Here is a 17,660-nt window from a genome sequence, read left to right as displayed (position 1 = left end):
CTTTAAAAAATCCACTTATTAGTTGATGGACATTTTGGTTGTTTCTACTTTGGAACTATTATGAATATTGCTTCTGTGAACATTTGTGTATAAGATTCCGTGTGAATATATGCTTCCAGTTCCTAGGAGTAGAGCTGCTGAGTCACACTGAAACTCATGTGATAACCAAATGTGTTTAATACTTTGTGGAAATGCCAGGCTCTATTCCAAAGTGGCTCTAGTCCATTTTACAAACCCACCAGCAATGTTGGACTATTATTTTTAAATAAATAAAGCAGTATATTTTGTAGGGATGCAAGAGACAGAAACCCACCTTACACTTGCTTATGTACAAAAAAAGGGTGGGGGGATTTATAGTAATTGAAAAGGAGCAGACCTTAGCTTCACATGCAGTGAGATTCAGAGTGTGAACAGCCTTTTAAGGGCTGGGTCGTCCTGGGTTTTTAGACTCACTTCTGACTGGGATAAGGCTGAAGAGAAGATGCCACTTTTTATGATATTAAGTGATCCTTTAAAGTATACAGAATGATTTGAAGAAGACCTCAGACCAGAAGGTACTGAAATAACTCGATTCATAGTTCATTTTTACTGTACATTGAGACACTCTTTAATTCCCCTTTTTGATTTGTTGCTTTGAATTGCCAGGTTTCCAACTCCGAGAAACCTTGTTTAAGTTTCAATATATTGAAAGTACAAACAAACAAATTTATGACAGAGGAATGATCTGAGCCAAGAGTCTGGTTTTTCTGAAACATAGGCTGTCATTTTCCTGACAAGGCATATATATTTAATAGATTTAGTGGAAACTGTTTAGATTGATACTTAAAAATACTTTGAAGACAGGCTGCGTAAATGCTAAAGATGATTAATATATCTGACAAATACCAGCACTGTAATACCCCAGCTCTATACAAAGTTAAATATTGATCAATTACCAATGGGTTGTAAGGTGCCCCACAAAATAAATATAATACAGATAATTGTCAGGTTTTCCTTCATCACTGAGAGCATAATACTTTCAGAAACTATTCAAGAGGTAGTGGAATAGTTCCTTCCTTTCCAACGATTCCTGTTAATTTGGTTCCCTTGTTTGGAATTCAAAATTGATTATTTGTTTGTATTATAATTCAAAATTAATTATATAGAGAAGGCATAGTTCTGGTCTCAAGGGAAACATGTGAATCATATTAATAAAATTTTTACAGGCAATGAGTTTCAAAATAACAGGTACTAATAAGTGTTGATAATTTGATTTCCATGGATTTGATTTTAAATCTCCTTTCTTTTCATAGGACTCTTGCTCAGTATCTGTTGCCTATAAATATACATCCTAACATTTTTATCATTATTTTAAAAACAATGAAGCACATATAAAATATTAGAAATCAAATTAAGCTTATCTAGAGATAGAAATTTTAAAGTCAAAATTTTTACAAGTAACAATTACAAGAACCCACTTTTGATGTCTGTTCTACATTAGCATTTTAAGATTAGTGTCTTTGAAATAGGAAATGGAAAACATGTAGATTTTTAAAAATGTTATCATAGGTGACCAATTTTTATAAAAGAATGAAACTAAAAGGCAATGCCATTTATCAATACTGGGGTTAGATTATAGGAATAATCATTTGTTTAATATTTTATAATTATGTCAAAACATCACTTTATCGAATATGGGTTGGGTAATTCAAGAAGAGGTAGTTTTGTCTACATTCTAAAATGAAAAATGATTGTTATCAAATTATGGAGAGAAAACTTCATAAAAATACCTTAAAATTTTTTTATAAGTGTAATTTTCTCAATTTTGACTGTGAAAATTGTGCATTTTAGGCATTGATTTTTAAAGGAAAGTTATAAACAAAGGAAAGCACAGAATTACAATGGGTAAGACTTGGACTGCCTCATCAAAATCCTCTGTACCAATGCTGACATAGTCACCTGACTTCACCTTAAATTTGTTGTTTACTTATTTTGCCTTACAAATGCCATTAGCCATTTGTTGGGACATAATTTGCTAGTTAATTTATTCTGAAATAAACCTAATCATCTAAGATTTAAAATTAAATGGCATTAATCTTAGAATTGCTTAGCTACAAACAAAATCAAAGATCTACAAGGAGTACTGCTAAAGAAGGTACAGAGTTCAAGATCTATTAAATTTGTGTGAAACTTGTTGCTTCACAGAGGGGCCTCCAGAGCATTTGGAACTGTAATTCATAATTCATAGTAACGTTAATACTGTGTGCAGTTAGCCATCTGAGATGATACCCTGAGCAGTTTTTAAACGTGAGGAATGTAAGAGCAACAAAGTCTCCAAGGTGATTTTAGAATAATGTCAGGGAGGCAGGACTGTTACAGGATTATAATTTAATCAGAAGACATCTGCCCAATTGTTTTTTATCTTATTTGGAGAAGGGCTGGCTTAATAGAATGAGATTGATCACCTAAGGCCTTGAGATGGCTTATTTTATGTGTCAACTTAGATGGGCTATAGGGTGCCCAGAGAGTTGGTCGAACATTTTATGAGGGTGTTTTGGATGAAATTTACCTTTAAAAAGGTAGACTGAGGAAAGCAGATTGCTATCTTTAATGTGGGTAGGCATTATCCAATCAGTTTAAGTGCTGGATAGAGCAAAAAACTGATCCTCTCCCAAGTAACTGCCTTTGGACTTCACTTGCAACACTGGTTCTTCCTGCCTACTGGCCTTTGAACCAGAATATCAGCTTTCCCTGGGTCTCCTGCACCATTGGCCCACCTTGCAGATTTTGGACTATCAGCCTTCATGATTATGTGAGTCAGTTCCTTCTATGTTATAATTCACATCCCCTGTTCTTATTCCATGTTCACCATATAACCTCATACTTGAATTTCCCACATAACTGACAACATAAAGTGTACTTAACCTGCAGAGTTGAGGACCTGACAGTGAAATCACAGTAAATGCCAAATCTAGGGCTCTGCCTGGATGCCAGCTTGACTTGCCAAAGCAGCTTTCCTTTGCATCGCCTTAATGAATACACATTAGTACCCAGACATGCAACAAAATCCTAAAGCTTCTTGTAAAGCATTTATTTTCTTCAGATGTGTGAATACCTGGTTAGATTTTTAAATTATTCAAACTGAAGAATGACTGCAAGGGTGGCAGGAGAAAAATGTATATTTATACATTTAGTTTCCCAGACAAAATCTTTAAAGCCATCCGAGGAAGCTATAGAGCTGAGATACAAAGTAATCCTTGTAGTGTCCATCGATGAAGCCCTTTCCACTGTTGTGTACAAACCAACAGAGAACATCCGTTCCAAACACCTGATCTGTTCGGTAGTCTTTCTGGAGGCCTCTGCAAGGAAAACGGTGCAGACGTTTAGGGCACAGACCAAGGCATGCCAGCCTGCCTGCCTGCCTGCCCGCCCCCACCCATCTCCATGCCCCAAGTCGTCGAAGTCTGCAGCTTAGTGTTGGAGGGACAGAATAAACTGTGTCCTTCATAATTCAAATAACCCTTTCTGAGATGGACTGATATGAACTTTTCCAGCAAAGTAAAGGGGGCAGATTAACTTAGAAACAGAAGAAAGGTAGGAACACAACTCTGAAGTGTTGTGGACATAGCGTCACATACTCAATAATAAAAAAAATACACATACACATCATACACATACACATACATCTAGCATGATGGCATGTGGGTATTTTCACAGTTTCCTCCTTTGATCAGCTTTTTCAATTATTCAGCTTGTGACCCTAGGGCTTCTAATGGATATAAGTGAGAACAACAGATTAATTCTTTCTATGTAATCATCATTTTCATTTGAGATGGACGAGCTGCAGTGTCCTTACGCACATGTTATATATGTGCCCATTCCTGATGAATTGTGTAGTTTGACATAGGTACTGCTGTGTGAGTCCAGTGCTAGTAGGAGTCCTTTTTGTTACTGTCATATGCATCCAAGGCTTACCTGGTAACAACCAGCTTATGTCCTTTCACCTCCATGGTTGCCTCTGGCTTCTCAGGGTGTTTTCCGGGTCGCTCATTGAATATGGCTATCTTTGGCTCATGCATGAACTGGCCTAGTGAGATAAAGGCCAGACAGTAGTTTACATGTTACCCAAGAATTAAAAAGAGACAGGCTGGTCATTTGATCCAAGCTACCAGTTGGTCCTCCCTCCAGAATTTCTGGGGTAGAAAGACATACTCAGAGAAAAAGGGCACAGCAATAGGAGAGATGGGTTCTTCCTGAGAGCAACTCCATGCCACTCACCCCTGGGTGACTTTCCATATGAGGCTGATCTATTAGATCTGAAGTAAAATCAAACGCCCTGATTCGGTTGAGGGGTGAAGGTCACCACCAAGAGCATAGCTCAGGTCACAGAAACAGGTTTGTTTGCAATGTCATATGCTTAAGTTGGAACCATCCTTTTAAAAATAGGGAAGGTTGGCCTAGATTCCCTGCTTGTTATCACAGACTTCCTAAGCCAGCTCGTGTCTCTTCATTTAGGAAAACATCTTGAGCATAAAACTTAAAATGTACCTGCCTCTTCTCTTAATTTTGTCCAGTTTGTGATGATGAAATCCAGGTTCTGGGAAAACCTTGTTTGGAACGGCGAAGGTCCTGGCTATATAGCATTACTGAGTCACCCTGCACCACTATGTTTTTTCAGTTTCTATATATTATGATGTTTCACATTTTAAAACCCCTATCTGGCTCAGGAGGAACAGCCCCTCCCAGGCTAGCCAATTCTGAAAGACAGCAAAGGACTCCGTCAGGATCATGCCTTTGGTATACAACTAGCCAACTCAGACCAGACCTCATCTACCCAGCCTGTATAACCCATAAGAAATCATTCCAGGGCCAGGTGCCAAGCAAATAGAGGGCACTATAGCCCATGGCCCATGGGAATTGTTCAAAACAGCCAACCCTGATCCACCCTGCTCTGTCTTGTCTTTCCATGGAAGGCCCTATAAAGGCTCTGGCCTGAACCTCTCACTTGCTCCTGCTTCCCTCACCAAAACCTGGTTTTCCTCCTGTGGCCATGCACAGCCAGCTGTATTTCTTGTTCCTAGGAGAAACTGGGAATAACCGTGAATGTTTCTTCCAGTGACCCTGACCTCTTTGTGTTGTCACTCAGTCACCTTTATAAGTTAAGACCCAGGCTCAGAACATGTGTCCTATACTTTTGAGTTCACACCTATCACTTCCCCGAGTTCTAGCCACCATTATCCTAAGTTGCTCAAGCCCTAGTGTGGCCCCGCAGTTGTCAGATAATCAACACTTTACCTATTAGTCCATGTACTTTAGGTGAAAACTTGTTTGTGGAGGGAATGTAGATCCCCAAAAAGTCTACATTGATCGGATGCTTCTTCCAAACGCGATGAAGTAATACTGAGAAGGACATCTCCTTATCCAGGGTGATTGTAACAGTTTTCTCTTTCTTCACCGAGACTAGCACCCTAGTGGAAAAGTTGAAATAGAATCAACACTTCCAGAACAGACTCTTCTTAGAGAGTCATCCTCATTATCCCTTATATGAACTCTCATTCCTCCCAATACAATCCCACTAGTTTTCTAGGACCTTTGCCATGTTTTTGCCACAAAATGCTGTTTTAACTCCACCTCTGAAATTCTGTCAATTTATATGTTTGTTTAAAGAGATACTAATGGGAAGTTATTACTCACAGGACACAATCATGGTGTATCTGAGCATTTCTGACACGGAGTCAGCTGTGGACTTCAGTTGATGGACTCATTCACTTACCAACATGGATTTATTGAGTACTTACTATACGCCAGACACTGGGTTCGAACTGAGATACCTTATGACCAAAACCCAGGCTCCTGGCCACCAGGAACAGGTTGGGTGGGTAACAAAAACTTTTGTGAACATCAACTTCTTCATATTTAAAATGATGATTTTAAGGTCTGTGTTTATGTCTCAGATGTCAGGATTTATTTATGTAATGTGTCAAAGACAGGCCAAAATTCAGACATAATAACACTTGCCTCTGATTAATGACCTGAGCTGTGTCAGACCAGGATAAGACCGACATACGAGTGCCGCAGTTCAGGGTGATGCCTTCAGTGCTGATTTCTATTTTCATGTCTTTACTTTGGAAATAAAATCCCAGTTTTCCAAAATAGGTCCTTAGTTTTCCATTCTTGGGCTTCTTGGCACCAATGAGTTGTCCATTGACCAAAATCCCTACATGGGGGAAAAGTAAAAAGCTTTTTTTTTTTTTTTTTGTCTCTTGGGTGCCAATTCTTTTTTTCGTGTGTGGGCACCATAGTTCAAATTTATAAAACTTGGCAATATTATTGTTATATTGCTGTAGAATTTACATAACACTTTCCTTTGTAACTCTTGCTTTATAACTATGCTTTATTATAGTTTAATTATATTACAAAATCTAGTTTATACTGAGAGAGTATATTATTTATAGTAGTTCAAACACTTGGGTATATAATTATATTTTTTCCTCACTAATTACTGGAATTTGAAAAATAAAGGACTTCTGTTATTGTGAGAAGGAAATCCCAGGTAGTGGCAGTATAGCCTGACAAAGATCTAATTGTCTAATTCAAATATAATATCTTTTTATTTTACCTGATTCTGGATCAGAAACAAGGTTGAGGATTTTTCCAGGTTCTGAGTCAATATTGAAACAAATATTCTTTTGACTTTTTGGTAGGTAAATGATGAAGTGTGGGTCATTTTCAACTGGAAAATGTACAAAGAAAATAAAAATAAAAATCATAGAGAGGAAGAGGATTTTGAAAAGTATTTCATTCCTAAACATCTTTAATTTAACAAGAACAAATATTTGTTGTGCTTCTGCTATATGCTATGTATTGTTCTAGGCACTGGTAACCCAGCGGACCAAACCTATTGTCCCTTTCTCAATACAGCCTCCATCAGAGCTTTTAAGTTATTTTACAGGTATGGTGGATACTTATTCTGTAGCTCTCACACATGTACCAGGCTAGAGGTAAAAATGAGTAAGAAAGACACAAGGAATAAGACACATACATACTCACTACACATATACACACACATATATACTGCATATGTGTAAATATATATATACAGTAAGTGTATAGGTAAATAAAAAGACATGTATTTTATTAAGTAGGCATATATAATGCGTAAAAATGAAGACTATTTGTTGGCATACAGATTAATATTAACCCTTTGAGTCGTCGGCAGCCGTCCGTCTCGAGAGACGATGGTGTAGCTTCTTAAGAGTCAATCTGCACCGCCGAGAATGGCTGTGCAGTCCGACTCGGGAGTGACACGGTATCTGTCTCCTCCCGTGTTGAATCGACATCTTGCGATGACGCTGGAGTGTCCTCTCCAGTGAAGCTGAAGCTACAGAGCCTGGGCAGGGTGATATGGAGGGTCTGCTGTTGCCCATGCAGCAGACCCAAACCCTTTGAGTGCCACGTGTAATTCAAAATTTGAATCAACATGAGAGAAAATTATATCAATATATAACCTGAGGTACAAAATAAGAGAACAAAACATAAAATACGAATTATTCCATTGTTATTTACATTTACAGCCGTCGAGAAAAATGTCGCTGGGAAACAACGCTGGCACTTCAGGGAAAATTTGTCAGCATCGCTCACAGTGACATTGGCACTCAAAGGGTTAATCCATTCCAAGAGCAATGAAGGATCAATCTGCTCCCAAGAAAGTACTGAATACTCCTTTGTTACTGGACACCATTATTCTGGCTGATCTTGTTTGTTTGTTTAACCATTCAACAAATATTTAGTGAGAAAAAAAAACTGCAAAAGGCTGAAGTAGGCTTTGCTGTAGCTATAGATAAGTCATGGCCTTCAAGAAAGTAACAATTTAATGAAGGAGTGACAAAGATTCCTCTCCTTGACCAAACTCTACTCAGGTTCCTCTGAACTTCTCAACTAGGCCTCAACCTTTGCACTTCTGTGTTGGTCTCTGCACTGTTCTATTTTAGCAAAAATCCTGCTAAGTCATTAGGTTAACCAGAAACCCTACCCTCCCTATCTGACCACCCTTGCTATCGGATCAGGTTCCTCCTTCCCCACCAACCCCCAGGTGATGTTTGATCATACCAGCCTGCCTTCAGCAAGAATCCTATTAGGGGTGTTTAGCCTGGAATCCCTTTCCCTGGTTGTTTCCTTTTAGAAATCTTTCATCTACTGACGCCCACCCTGCTCCTTGTCTATAAAGTCCCACTTCCCCATGCTGTATTTGCAGTTGAGTGCAATCTCTCTCCCCCACTGCCAAACCCCATTGCAGTTGTCCCTACACCCACCCCCCCCCCCAAATAAAATCTTCCTTACCATGCTTTCACAAATATCACGAATAATTTTGGCCTTTAACAGTTAGAACATTATTTTTTCTTTTTTCAAGGAAGCAGACATAACCACTACTGTAAGCTAGAAAAAATGGAATGATGCAATAATAGCCTAGACACAGTGCGCTGAGAGTGAAGATGCAGGGATGATTGACTCCACCTGGGAAAGTTGAGAAAGTTCTTATGAAGGATTTGGCTTTTGAACTAAGTCTTAAAGGTAGGAGAAGAAGGAAAGACTAAGACCCAAGAAAGAGAGCGAGTATATTCTGAGAGGACATAATGAGGAATGGCATGGAGGTAGAAAAGTTGATGATTTGTTTAAATAGTAACTCAGTGTGACTAGAGGATGGGTTCTTGAAGAAGGTAGGAAAAGATTAGAGTAGAATGTAGGTGATGGAGACCACGGAACATCATGCTAAAGAATAGACCTTTATTCTGTTGAATAGCTATTAAAGGTTTTTGTGAATAAATGTGACATGATTTGAACTTCATTTTAGAACAATTTTGATTATAATATAAATTAAATATTGGAAAGTAGACATAGGAAGATCACTTAGCAGTAACTCAGACAAGAAAGTTAAATTCAAGAAAGTAGGATGGTGAGTGGGATTGGAAAGTCAGTGAGAATTCAGGAGACATCTGGTAGAATCCATATATCTGGTAACTACTAGAGAGAACAGCTTAGCACTACCAGGCTTCTAGCCTTAATGATTGAAGGGATTGAAGAAGAGGGTTTGAGTTGAAATCCAGCAGTGGTTGTGTTTTCCAGGATAAAATTAGATGAGTTGGCTGCCATCCATTAACAGGCTACTGTTTTCCAGATATTGTCACAAAGCTCCTTGCTAACATTAACTTATTTTCCTTGCAGAGGACAGGTGACCTGTCCAAGGTCACATCATGGAGTTAGTAAGGCCAGAGCTATGGCTCACAGCCAAGCTGTCTGATTAAAGCTCATTCTCCCAACCACTCTGATATGCTCATTCACTTTCAAGTGTATGTTTTGAAACTTAGAATCAAGAATAAACTAATCCAGAGCACCCCTCATACCACCAAGCTCATGTATGTATTCAGTAAGTACTTGTTTAATTTATTTTGTGTTGGAGCTGAGCACTAGAGGGCATCATTAAAACACAGAACAAAAGATTTCTAACTCCTTAAAATTTCTTTAAAGTCATTTAATTATGCTTTCCTCTTTTTTCTTCTATACAAATAGGGTGTTTAGAAACATTTTGTTTGAAAGAAATTGTTTCTGTTAAAGATAACAATTGTTTTTATCATTTTAATTAACCCAGATCCCACCAATCAATCCTTCTCATAAGCAAAAGAATCAGTGCTGTCACATTGAGTTGATACAGTTTTAGGCAACAGAAATGAAACATCATGTTTAAGTTGGTCTGAGCAGCCTAAATTCTTTTTAAGGTGAAAGTACATGGAGGGCTTCCACGATTAACTTCATAGATTCCTAGGGCCTGAGATCCATGAGCATAAAAGTAGCCTGTGTTTATTAGGCTTCTGCTGGGAACCAGGAACCTTAATCACCTTGCAGGGGAGGTAGGATCACCCTGTTTTATAGATGGGCTACCTTTTGGAGGTAATTTAGATGAGGTCATGAGAGTGGGGCCCTAATGATGGGATTTAGTGTCCTTATAAAAAGACACCAGAGAGCTTGTCTTCTCTCTCTCTCTCTCTCTCTCTAGAGGTCATGTGAACTCACAGGAAGATGGTGGCCACCTACAAGCCAAAAAACTCAAATCTACCTTGACCTTGGATTTCTGCTTCCAGAACTATAAAAAATAAATTTCTGTTGTTTTAATCACATTTTGACTAACACATGGAGTTATCTTCTTTCAGTAGAAAGCAAGGATGCCTATAAAAGTCACTTAGTTTACCAGAACACAGTGATTTTATGAACATATATAAGTGCTCCATGGATTATGATCTGATGGAGACCTGGGATATGAAAGCCATGTCAAAGTTCTCTCACCTCTCATCACATGTGGAGGAGGAGTGGATTCAAGCACGGGAGCTCCTACCGCAGGCAATGGGATCCTGGGTGTAGGTGAAGGGTTGACCCAGGATGGGAGTGGACTTGGAGCAACTTTGCTGCCGTAATACAGGGCACCTGGGTAGAAAAACCTGTATCCATTAGTTTCCAGGTAAGTTGCTTACAATTCCAAGATTTATGCAGACCCCAGAGGTTCTCAGCTAAGGTTTTCTCCTATTATTTTTATTCCTGAGTTCCCTGTCATGCTGTGGGCCTGCTGTAGGGTTTTCCCCAGAGTCTGGGACCTGAGCTGGGATCTACAGCAGGAGGAGCTGCCCCGTGGAGTTGGCAGGGGTGGGGTGGGGGTGGTAGTCATGCCTTCAGTACAGGCCAGAGGGATAATGTCCAGTCCAACCCCTGCAGAATCCTGGATTATGGTCAGCACCTACCTGATACATGTCTGTTTACCCACCGAAAATCAGTCTGAGCAATTTAGTTTCCCAAAGAGATTCCCCTACTGGTTACAAAAGCTTCATTTTGCTTTCTGATATCCAGTCTCCCAGTCTTTGAGAAGCAAATGCTAGTTCACCTACACATTTTATTTAGGCGATACGATGTCACCTAGATATGCCAGTTAATCTAAACAAATTTAGATGTCCCAGCCTAATGTAATTGGGAGGTCAGAGTTCCTTGAATCCCGGGTCACTGGTATAGCTGACATCTCACTTGGACAAAATTAAAAATTCAGAAAACATTCCCTTTAGTGTATGTAGGTCATTTTCAAGTCTACATTTCAACAGTTCTCAAGAAAGAGAGAAAGGAAGCAGGAGAATAAATGAAGGTCTTCTAAACTTGGGCACAGCACCCTAGGGTATACCCTGGGCTTTTCCATAGGACACAGAGATCATGGATAATTTTTAAGGCAATTTGTAGGTTCTCAGCTTCCACATACACTCTTTCCCAAGAACACCCCTTTCTCCTAGATTACAATCAAAAGGAATGCCCTCTCTCTGCTTTCTCTCACCAAAAACCTCCCAGAAACCAATGCATCCTGTTGAAAATTAGTGCAGTGGGAAAAGGCAGAATGACTCCAATGGCTGGGAAGCAAATTGTTCACAAGTCAGCTCCAATTCTTTATTTTTCATAGAATTGGAGTAGGTCTCAAGCTGTCATCTGATAGATCATTAAAAATAATGTTTGAATAGTAGATCCATATGTGAGTTTTATCGTGTGATTTCAAAGAAGTTCAGGTAAGTGAATGATGTTGCCATAGCCAACAGTTTTCCATTCCTGTCTACTTAATGTCAACAGGTTTATCAGGACTGTGCCAATAAAACACTTTCTTAAAAAGTAGAGTTGATGCTGATTCTTGTCTCTTTCAATCTACTAATAAATAACATTTACCCATAGAAACATAAAAGATACACTCAGTCACATTTTTTTCATTAAAAGATGATTTCCAAGCAAATAACATACCTTATGTATATAAAATTTTATAATGCATTTATATTATTTTGATAAATTGTCTACTCATAGCAATTTTAATAAAACTCAATCCAGAAGAAAACTTTGAAACTCAGAATCTTATGGCACAAGAAACTGAAAAAAAATTAAATTTGTATATGTATTTTTCTTATAGAGGAGCAGGATGATCAGTAAAAAACTTTCAGGCATAAAAATATATTATGTTCGATATGATTCTTCCAGAAAAGTGAAATGAAAATGTAAGTTCAACTGGAAAAAAAGAACAATATGAAATTTCTTATTATGCAAATAGAATGTGTTCATATGTTTTTTAATGGATGATAGTAAGTGTCAAATCTGGTATTCAATTCTTAAAAGGGTTGTATCACAGTTTCATTTCAAAAGCCCAGTCTTTACAATATGCCAGACATTAAATTCGTTGCAAGTATTTAAATAAGATGAAAAAAATTTAATGTTGACTTTAAAATATGAAGGAGTATATAATTTTTCAAAATTCCTTTAGAGAACACGTGATCAAAATGTTCAAAAATCACGACAATAAACTGTCCTTAAAGTAAATTGATAGGAAGTGCTCCACAGACACAGGCCCGGGACTAGAGGTGGAGGGGAGGGGTGGGGGAAGGACAAAGGTTCAAGGACCTTGACTCAGCCTATAAAAGCTGGCCCAGGGTGTTTCTGCACCAGACTGACACACTGACCTGAGCAGCAAGAATGGTCTTGCGGAGGGGAGTCGGCCAGCATGCGCTCGGTCCTGGCTTCATTCTCAATCACCATGGCAGTGAGTGGGGTCACTATGTGATGTTCCAGTGACATCTGCAGGATTGTTTTTGTAATTTTCCTTTTGGCAGCAGCTGTAGTAGCCAGGCTTCTGCAGTCGAGAAATAGAGACATTACAGAGCGTCACTTTATTTAAGGCTGAGTTAAAATCCCACAACCCTACCACTCCCAGTGTACAACCAGGACCCTGGGGGCCACAAAGGAAAATAGAACTAACTTAGTGTTTTATCTAGTCATGCAGTCCTAAGGAATTTTTTAATAGACTTGATTTTTTCAAGCAATTTTAGGGTCACCGCAAAATTGTGTGGAAAGTACAGAGATTTCCCATGTAACCCTCACCTACAAACTCCCCCATTACCAACAACCCCACCATAAGTACATTTGTTACAACTGATGAATCTACATTGACACATCATTATCACACAAAGCCCATAGTTGACATTAGGGTTCACTCTTGAATTGCACATTCTGTGGGTTTGGACAAATGCATAATAACATACAGAGTAGTTTCATTGCCCTAAAAACCTCTATGCTCCACCTATTCATCCTCCATACCCTCCAATCCCAGTAAACACGATATGTATTCAGGGATTTTTTTTTTTAAATCAATATGTAACTTATGCAGCAATTTGCTATCTACCTTTAACTGCATCCAGTATGCTTCTGTAAAGGGGCAGAAATATTTCTCGCTCACTTGAAAGCCACAGCTTAAAGCCATGTGTCTGTTTTGTAATCTTATTAACATCATGGATTTTCTCTGTGAGTAGTTAGTTATCTTAATTTCCTCCAACCTAGTTCAGATGACTGTTCCATCTTCCTGAGAATCTGATAGAGTAGGTAGAGGAGACTCGGGAATAGTAATTTTCTTATCAGACACCTGTATGACGTAACTGCAAAGCAGGTGATCAAAGAACCATCCATTCTAAAAATAAAGTTTTTATATTGGAGAGTTTCAATGCAGTTCAGCTGAGAAGCCAGAGGTAAAACAGATGACTATTAGGGAACCCTTCCTTATGTGATATCATAATCACATAATCATAGATTTCTCATTGTACAATAATCCATTCAGTCGCAGACAAAACTAATTGATGGTGACAAATGTCTGAACAGTGATTTCTGCTGGAGGTGTCGGTGGGGGAGGAGTGGGAAGGAGAACAAGGGAACCTTCAGAGATTAAAGAAGTCTTCCCTATCTGGATCTGGATGCCAATTACATAGGCGATGTATATGAAAGTTCACTAAACTGTACACTTAAAATCAGTGCGTTTCACACACTTTATTGTATGTATGTTATACCTCAGAATAAGATAAAGGTGAACTCAGCTTTAGTTAAGGTGCTAGGAACCAGTGGAAATTAATAATCCAAACGCTGTAATAATTTGCTGCCTTTCTTGGTTCTAATCTTTTTGCGAATTACCCCAAATATTCAAGGCAAATCTTCCAGTTGTGCAAATCTTTGTGGTGTAGTCAGTTCTTACCGCTCAGCCACAAGTTGGTTGATTGTCAGATAGGCCCACAATTTCCTGGTGAAATCAGGATCCGCATGCTTGTCTCTTGACAGAAAATCCTCCAAGTCGTCCATTTGGGCCAGGGTCTCCAAGACTAACTCTGTGTTGGCCTGGATGATGCAAGGCCCAGTTCAAAGGCACCAGGGGAGCAGAATTATAGATAATCAATTCACATTTTCATTCCTACCTACTGTGAGTGAACCAGGGTATCATGCAACTTTAAGGAGAATGCAAAAATAATTCAAAAGAATACAAAAGAAGAAGTTAAGTGCATACTTTCAGAGTTTGCGATTGGTCTGGAATGAAAAAGGTAAGGATTTACACAATAGTTGGGAAGATGGCATAGATATTCTCATGCCTTCCCTTTCACTGTTGCTTTTATTCTACATACATGGTTCTTGAAATGCAGTGTTAGCATGTTAATAGACAAGATGGACTATATCGAGGGGACTAGTTAGTAGTTTTAGAATAAGCAAATAAGCTGAAGTACCGAAGTTGCGGTGATAATGCTCTGTAATTGCTCTGATTTTTCAGGGTCAAATTTTCCTGCCACCACAATCTCTGAGCCTCTAAAATAGTTATGGAAACTGTTTTGAGTGACATCGGTTACTGACGTAGGGGGATAGTTGAACTGAACGTTACGGAGCAATGGAGTAGAGACTTGGTTGTAGAATTTCTATAATTCATTAAAAACAAAAACAAAAACAGAAATCATTACATTCATACCACTTTATAGGTCTAAAGCATTTTTCTCTGAGATTCTGCACGTGCTTAACAGACATCTTTTATTCTCACAGGATATCTGTGGAGAGCTACGGAACAAGGAAAATTCCCGTAATTATCAGACAAATTGAGACTTAGAGAAAATAAAGACTCGTTAAGAATATTACCATTGACTTAAAAGCTCAGCATTTTTTCCCCTATGATGACCAGCATGATCAGGTAATGAATACTCAGAATTAGAGAAGTCAGCAAAAAAAAAAAAAAGAAAGGCCAGCTATTTTCATAGTCCCCAAATTAGAACTTATCCCTATCTGTCTCCAAGTTTAAATATGGTGCCCACCATTGATATATGGTACCTGGTACTGACAGAGGGTGGGGTAAAGTATATTCTTCTACACCTTTTTCTTATTCATTAGTCAAAATAAACAAGTAATTAAATTCTTTATCTTTAAGGAAACTCGCAGACTATATCTTGATCTGTGTTGCATTATAAAGTGAATATCCAAGATGCCAGAGTGCTTTAACGGGAAAACACGGCCATGCTGATAAGGAGGACTGACTGCTTGGCGGGACTGGAGAACCACAGAGCGCTGCCGGTGCCTCCGAAAGCTCGTGCTGGGAGTAGGGGAGTGCCGTTGCCTGACTGCTTCTCCTCTACTGTTACCGCAGATGTACAAGGGCAGTGGGGTGCATGAGAAGGGAACGAACACTTCAGTCTTGCAACCGAATGTAAGTGAAATAATGACAATTTTCACTTAAATTTGGCCATCTACATTTTGGTATCAGGTATTGCTAGTTGAATGACTTATGAGTGAAGAAAAAAAAAATAACAGAAACAAAGGTTACCTTGAGCTGGAAAGAAGTGTCCTGGTTTCCATAAATCCTTTGAGCAATTCCACGGTTGTCATTAGATAATCTCTTCAAAAAGTCATAATCAACATCAAATCCTATCCCCAAACTGAACAAGGAGATGTTGTCTTGTATGCTCTGCTTCACATTTTTCTGAATTTTTGACAACTTTAGTTCACCTTAAATTGATGGTGACAGAAAGGAAAGAACTGAGGAGCCAATATTATATAGTTTTTGGAAAATCCATGGAGAGCAGGTTAGCAAAATTTGTCAAAATTAAAAACTTACTCTTTGATCTAGTGACTCAATTACTAGGAATTTTTCTTATAGATACACTTATACATGTTGGAATGAAGTATAAGCAATGGTACATAGTAACATAATTGGAAACAGCCACATATTAGAGACAAATATACAACACTAGGGGAGACTGGTTAAATTATGGCACATTCAAATGGTGAAATACTATACAGCTATTAAAAGGAACAAAGCAACTCTATATTTATTTTGGATAACCTCAAAGACACATTTTTAAAGGGGAAAACAATGTAATAATTGGTATACATAGAATGCATTTATATTATGCATACATATGTGTATGTATATATGTGTGTGGATATGTATTCACATGTATGTATGTATGCATATGTAGTATGCAGGCACACATAGAATATCTCTGGAAAGATACACGAGAAATTGGTAACAAGTGACTGCCTCTTGGGGCAGGACCTGGATGGTTGAGGCACAGGAGTAAGAAACAGACTTAATTTTTTACTATATTTCTTTTTATTCCTTATGAGTTTATTCCAAAACTGTATTTTTTAAGAAATCTGATCCAAGGGGGAGAAAACCCACTAAATCTGCAACAAAGACATAACAACTGCCATTCTAGTTTCACCATTAATGAAGTGGTTGCTCCTTGTCTCTCTAAAACTCAGGGTGCCATTGTCACGGCTGAGTCACTGCGTCTCCTCCCACTGAGCTGTCGGCACAGGTTAGAGACAGTCCTCCCACATGACAGACAGCAACACAATCTAGCACTCACTTTTCCTTATATTTGTCCATGTCAAGAGACAAATAAGACAAATAAAAATAATAGTGAATGACAGAAACAGGGAGATGTTAAGCTATTTTGTGGATAAGAAAAATGCAGGCTGTATCAAAGAGAGTAATTTTTCTGGTCACAGAGAGGACTCAGGGGATGGGGAGTTGTGGAGAACAATACAGATACACTACTGAGGACTCCAGAGGTACAACTGGAGACCTGGGATCAATCCCCGTCACACACATTTCCTTAGGTTGAGGAAATAAATGTATTTCACTAATATATACTAACAGTCATCGTAACATATGATTACAGTTAAAATTAAAGTTTCCTAACATTGTAGAGGTGACACCAGGCATTGAAGGGCATCACTGAAAAATATCTAGGCACTGGTTTAAGCAGGATGAACGTTTCAGGATTAAAACAAGTCTTTCTTTTTTTTTTTTTTTCTTTTTTTAGGAAGCATGGGTTTAAAATAGTTTAGCAATTCAGGTTAATGCCATTAAATTTCCCACTGCAAACAAATCATGTTCCCAAGAAACAACAGTAAAAATATTTGTACTAGAAAATTGAAATGCTACTTGCCTACGGTTGGATCGCCGTCAGAAACCAGAATGATCAGAGAGACCGAGTTGGGGTCCAACATTCCCAAGTTATTGGCTTCATTCAAAATAAAGATGGCTCGCAGGAGCGCTTCGTTGATATTTGTGCCTGATAAAGTAATAACGTAATGTGCTTGCTCTGTTACATGCTCTTCCTTTGCACAGAAATAATCACATCTTGGGTTCAGGGTCATCAGTCTGAATAATGTATTTGGTGCCCCAATCATGTGATTGCTTTCCAAGTGACATCAACTTTGACCATCTGATCAAGTTATCCCAGTGGAGTGAAATATTTCCTTTGTTGTAAACTACTGCCTTAGGACGAGTCAGCCCTTTCAAAGCACAGTCTGCCACT

General features: G+C 38.5%; 1 protein-coding gene across 2 annotated transcripts in view; it reads right to left on the bottom strand.

The window, feature by feature from the left end:
• Positions 1-3,140: 3,140 nt before the first annotated feature.
• ITIH2 (inter-alpha-trypsin inhibitor heavy chain 2) overlaps positions 3,141-17,660 on the bottom strand; it is a 30,902-nt gene continuing 16,382 nt past the window's right edge. The window contains exons 11-21 of one of the 2 annotated variants that reach the window (XM_090266484.1): positions 17,289-17,414; positions 15,656-15,837; positions 14,577-14,762; positions 14,057-14,196; positions 12,501-12,670; positions 10,318-10,455; positions 6,599-6,712; positions 5,998-6,196; positions 5,275-5,447; positions 3,955-4,066; positions 3,141-3,338 (exon numbers count right to left, since the gene is read on the bottom strand). In XM_090266484.1, the coding sequence (XP_090122610.1) occupies positions 3,191-3,338; positions 3,955-4,066; positions 5,275-5,447; positions 5,998-6,196; positions 6,599-6,712; positions 10,318-10,455; positions 12,501-12,670; positions 14,057-14,196; positions 14,577-14,762; positions 15,656-15,837; positions 17,289-17,414 (1,688 nt within the window). In that variant the 3' untranslated portion in view covers positions 3,141-3,190. The remainder of the gene's footprint in view (positions 3,339-3,954; positions 4,067-5,274; positions 5,448-5,997; positions 6,197-6,598; positions 6,713-10,317; positions 10,456-12,500; positions 12,671-14,056; positions 14,197-14,576; positions 14,763-15,655; positions 15,838-17,288; positions 17,415-17,660) is intronic. The other variant, XM_090266485.1, reaches the window with a different exon arrangement.

Source organism: Furipterus horrens, unplaced genomic scaffold (assembly GCF_987537825.1).
Source record: "Furipterus horrens unplaced genomic scaffold, mFurHor1.1.pri manual_scaffold_2, whole genome shotgun sequence".
Classification (NCBI taxonomy): Eukaryota; Metazoa; Chordata; class Mammalia; order Chiroptera; family Furipteridae; genus Furipterus; species Furipterus horrens.
The sequence above is the reverse complement of the archived record's forward strand: the minus strand, read 5'-3'. Positions and strand labels throughout refer to the sequence as shown.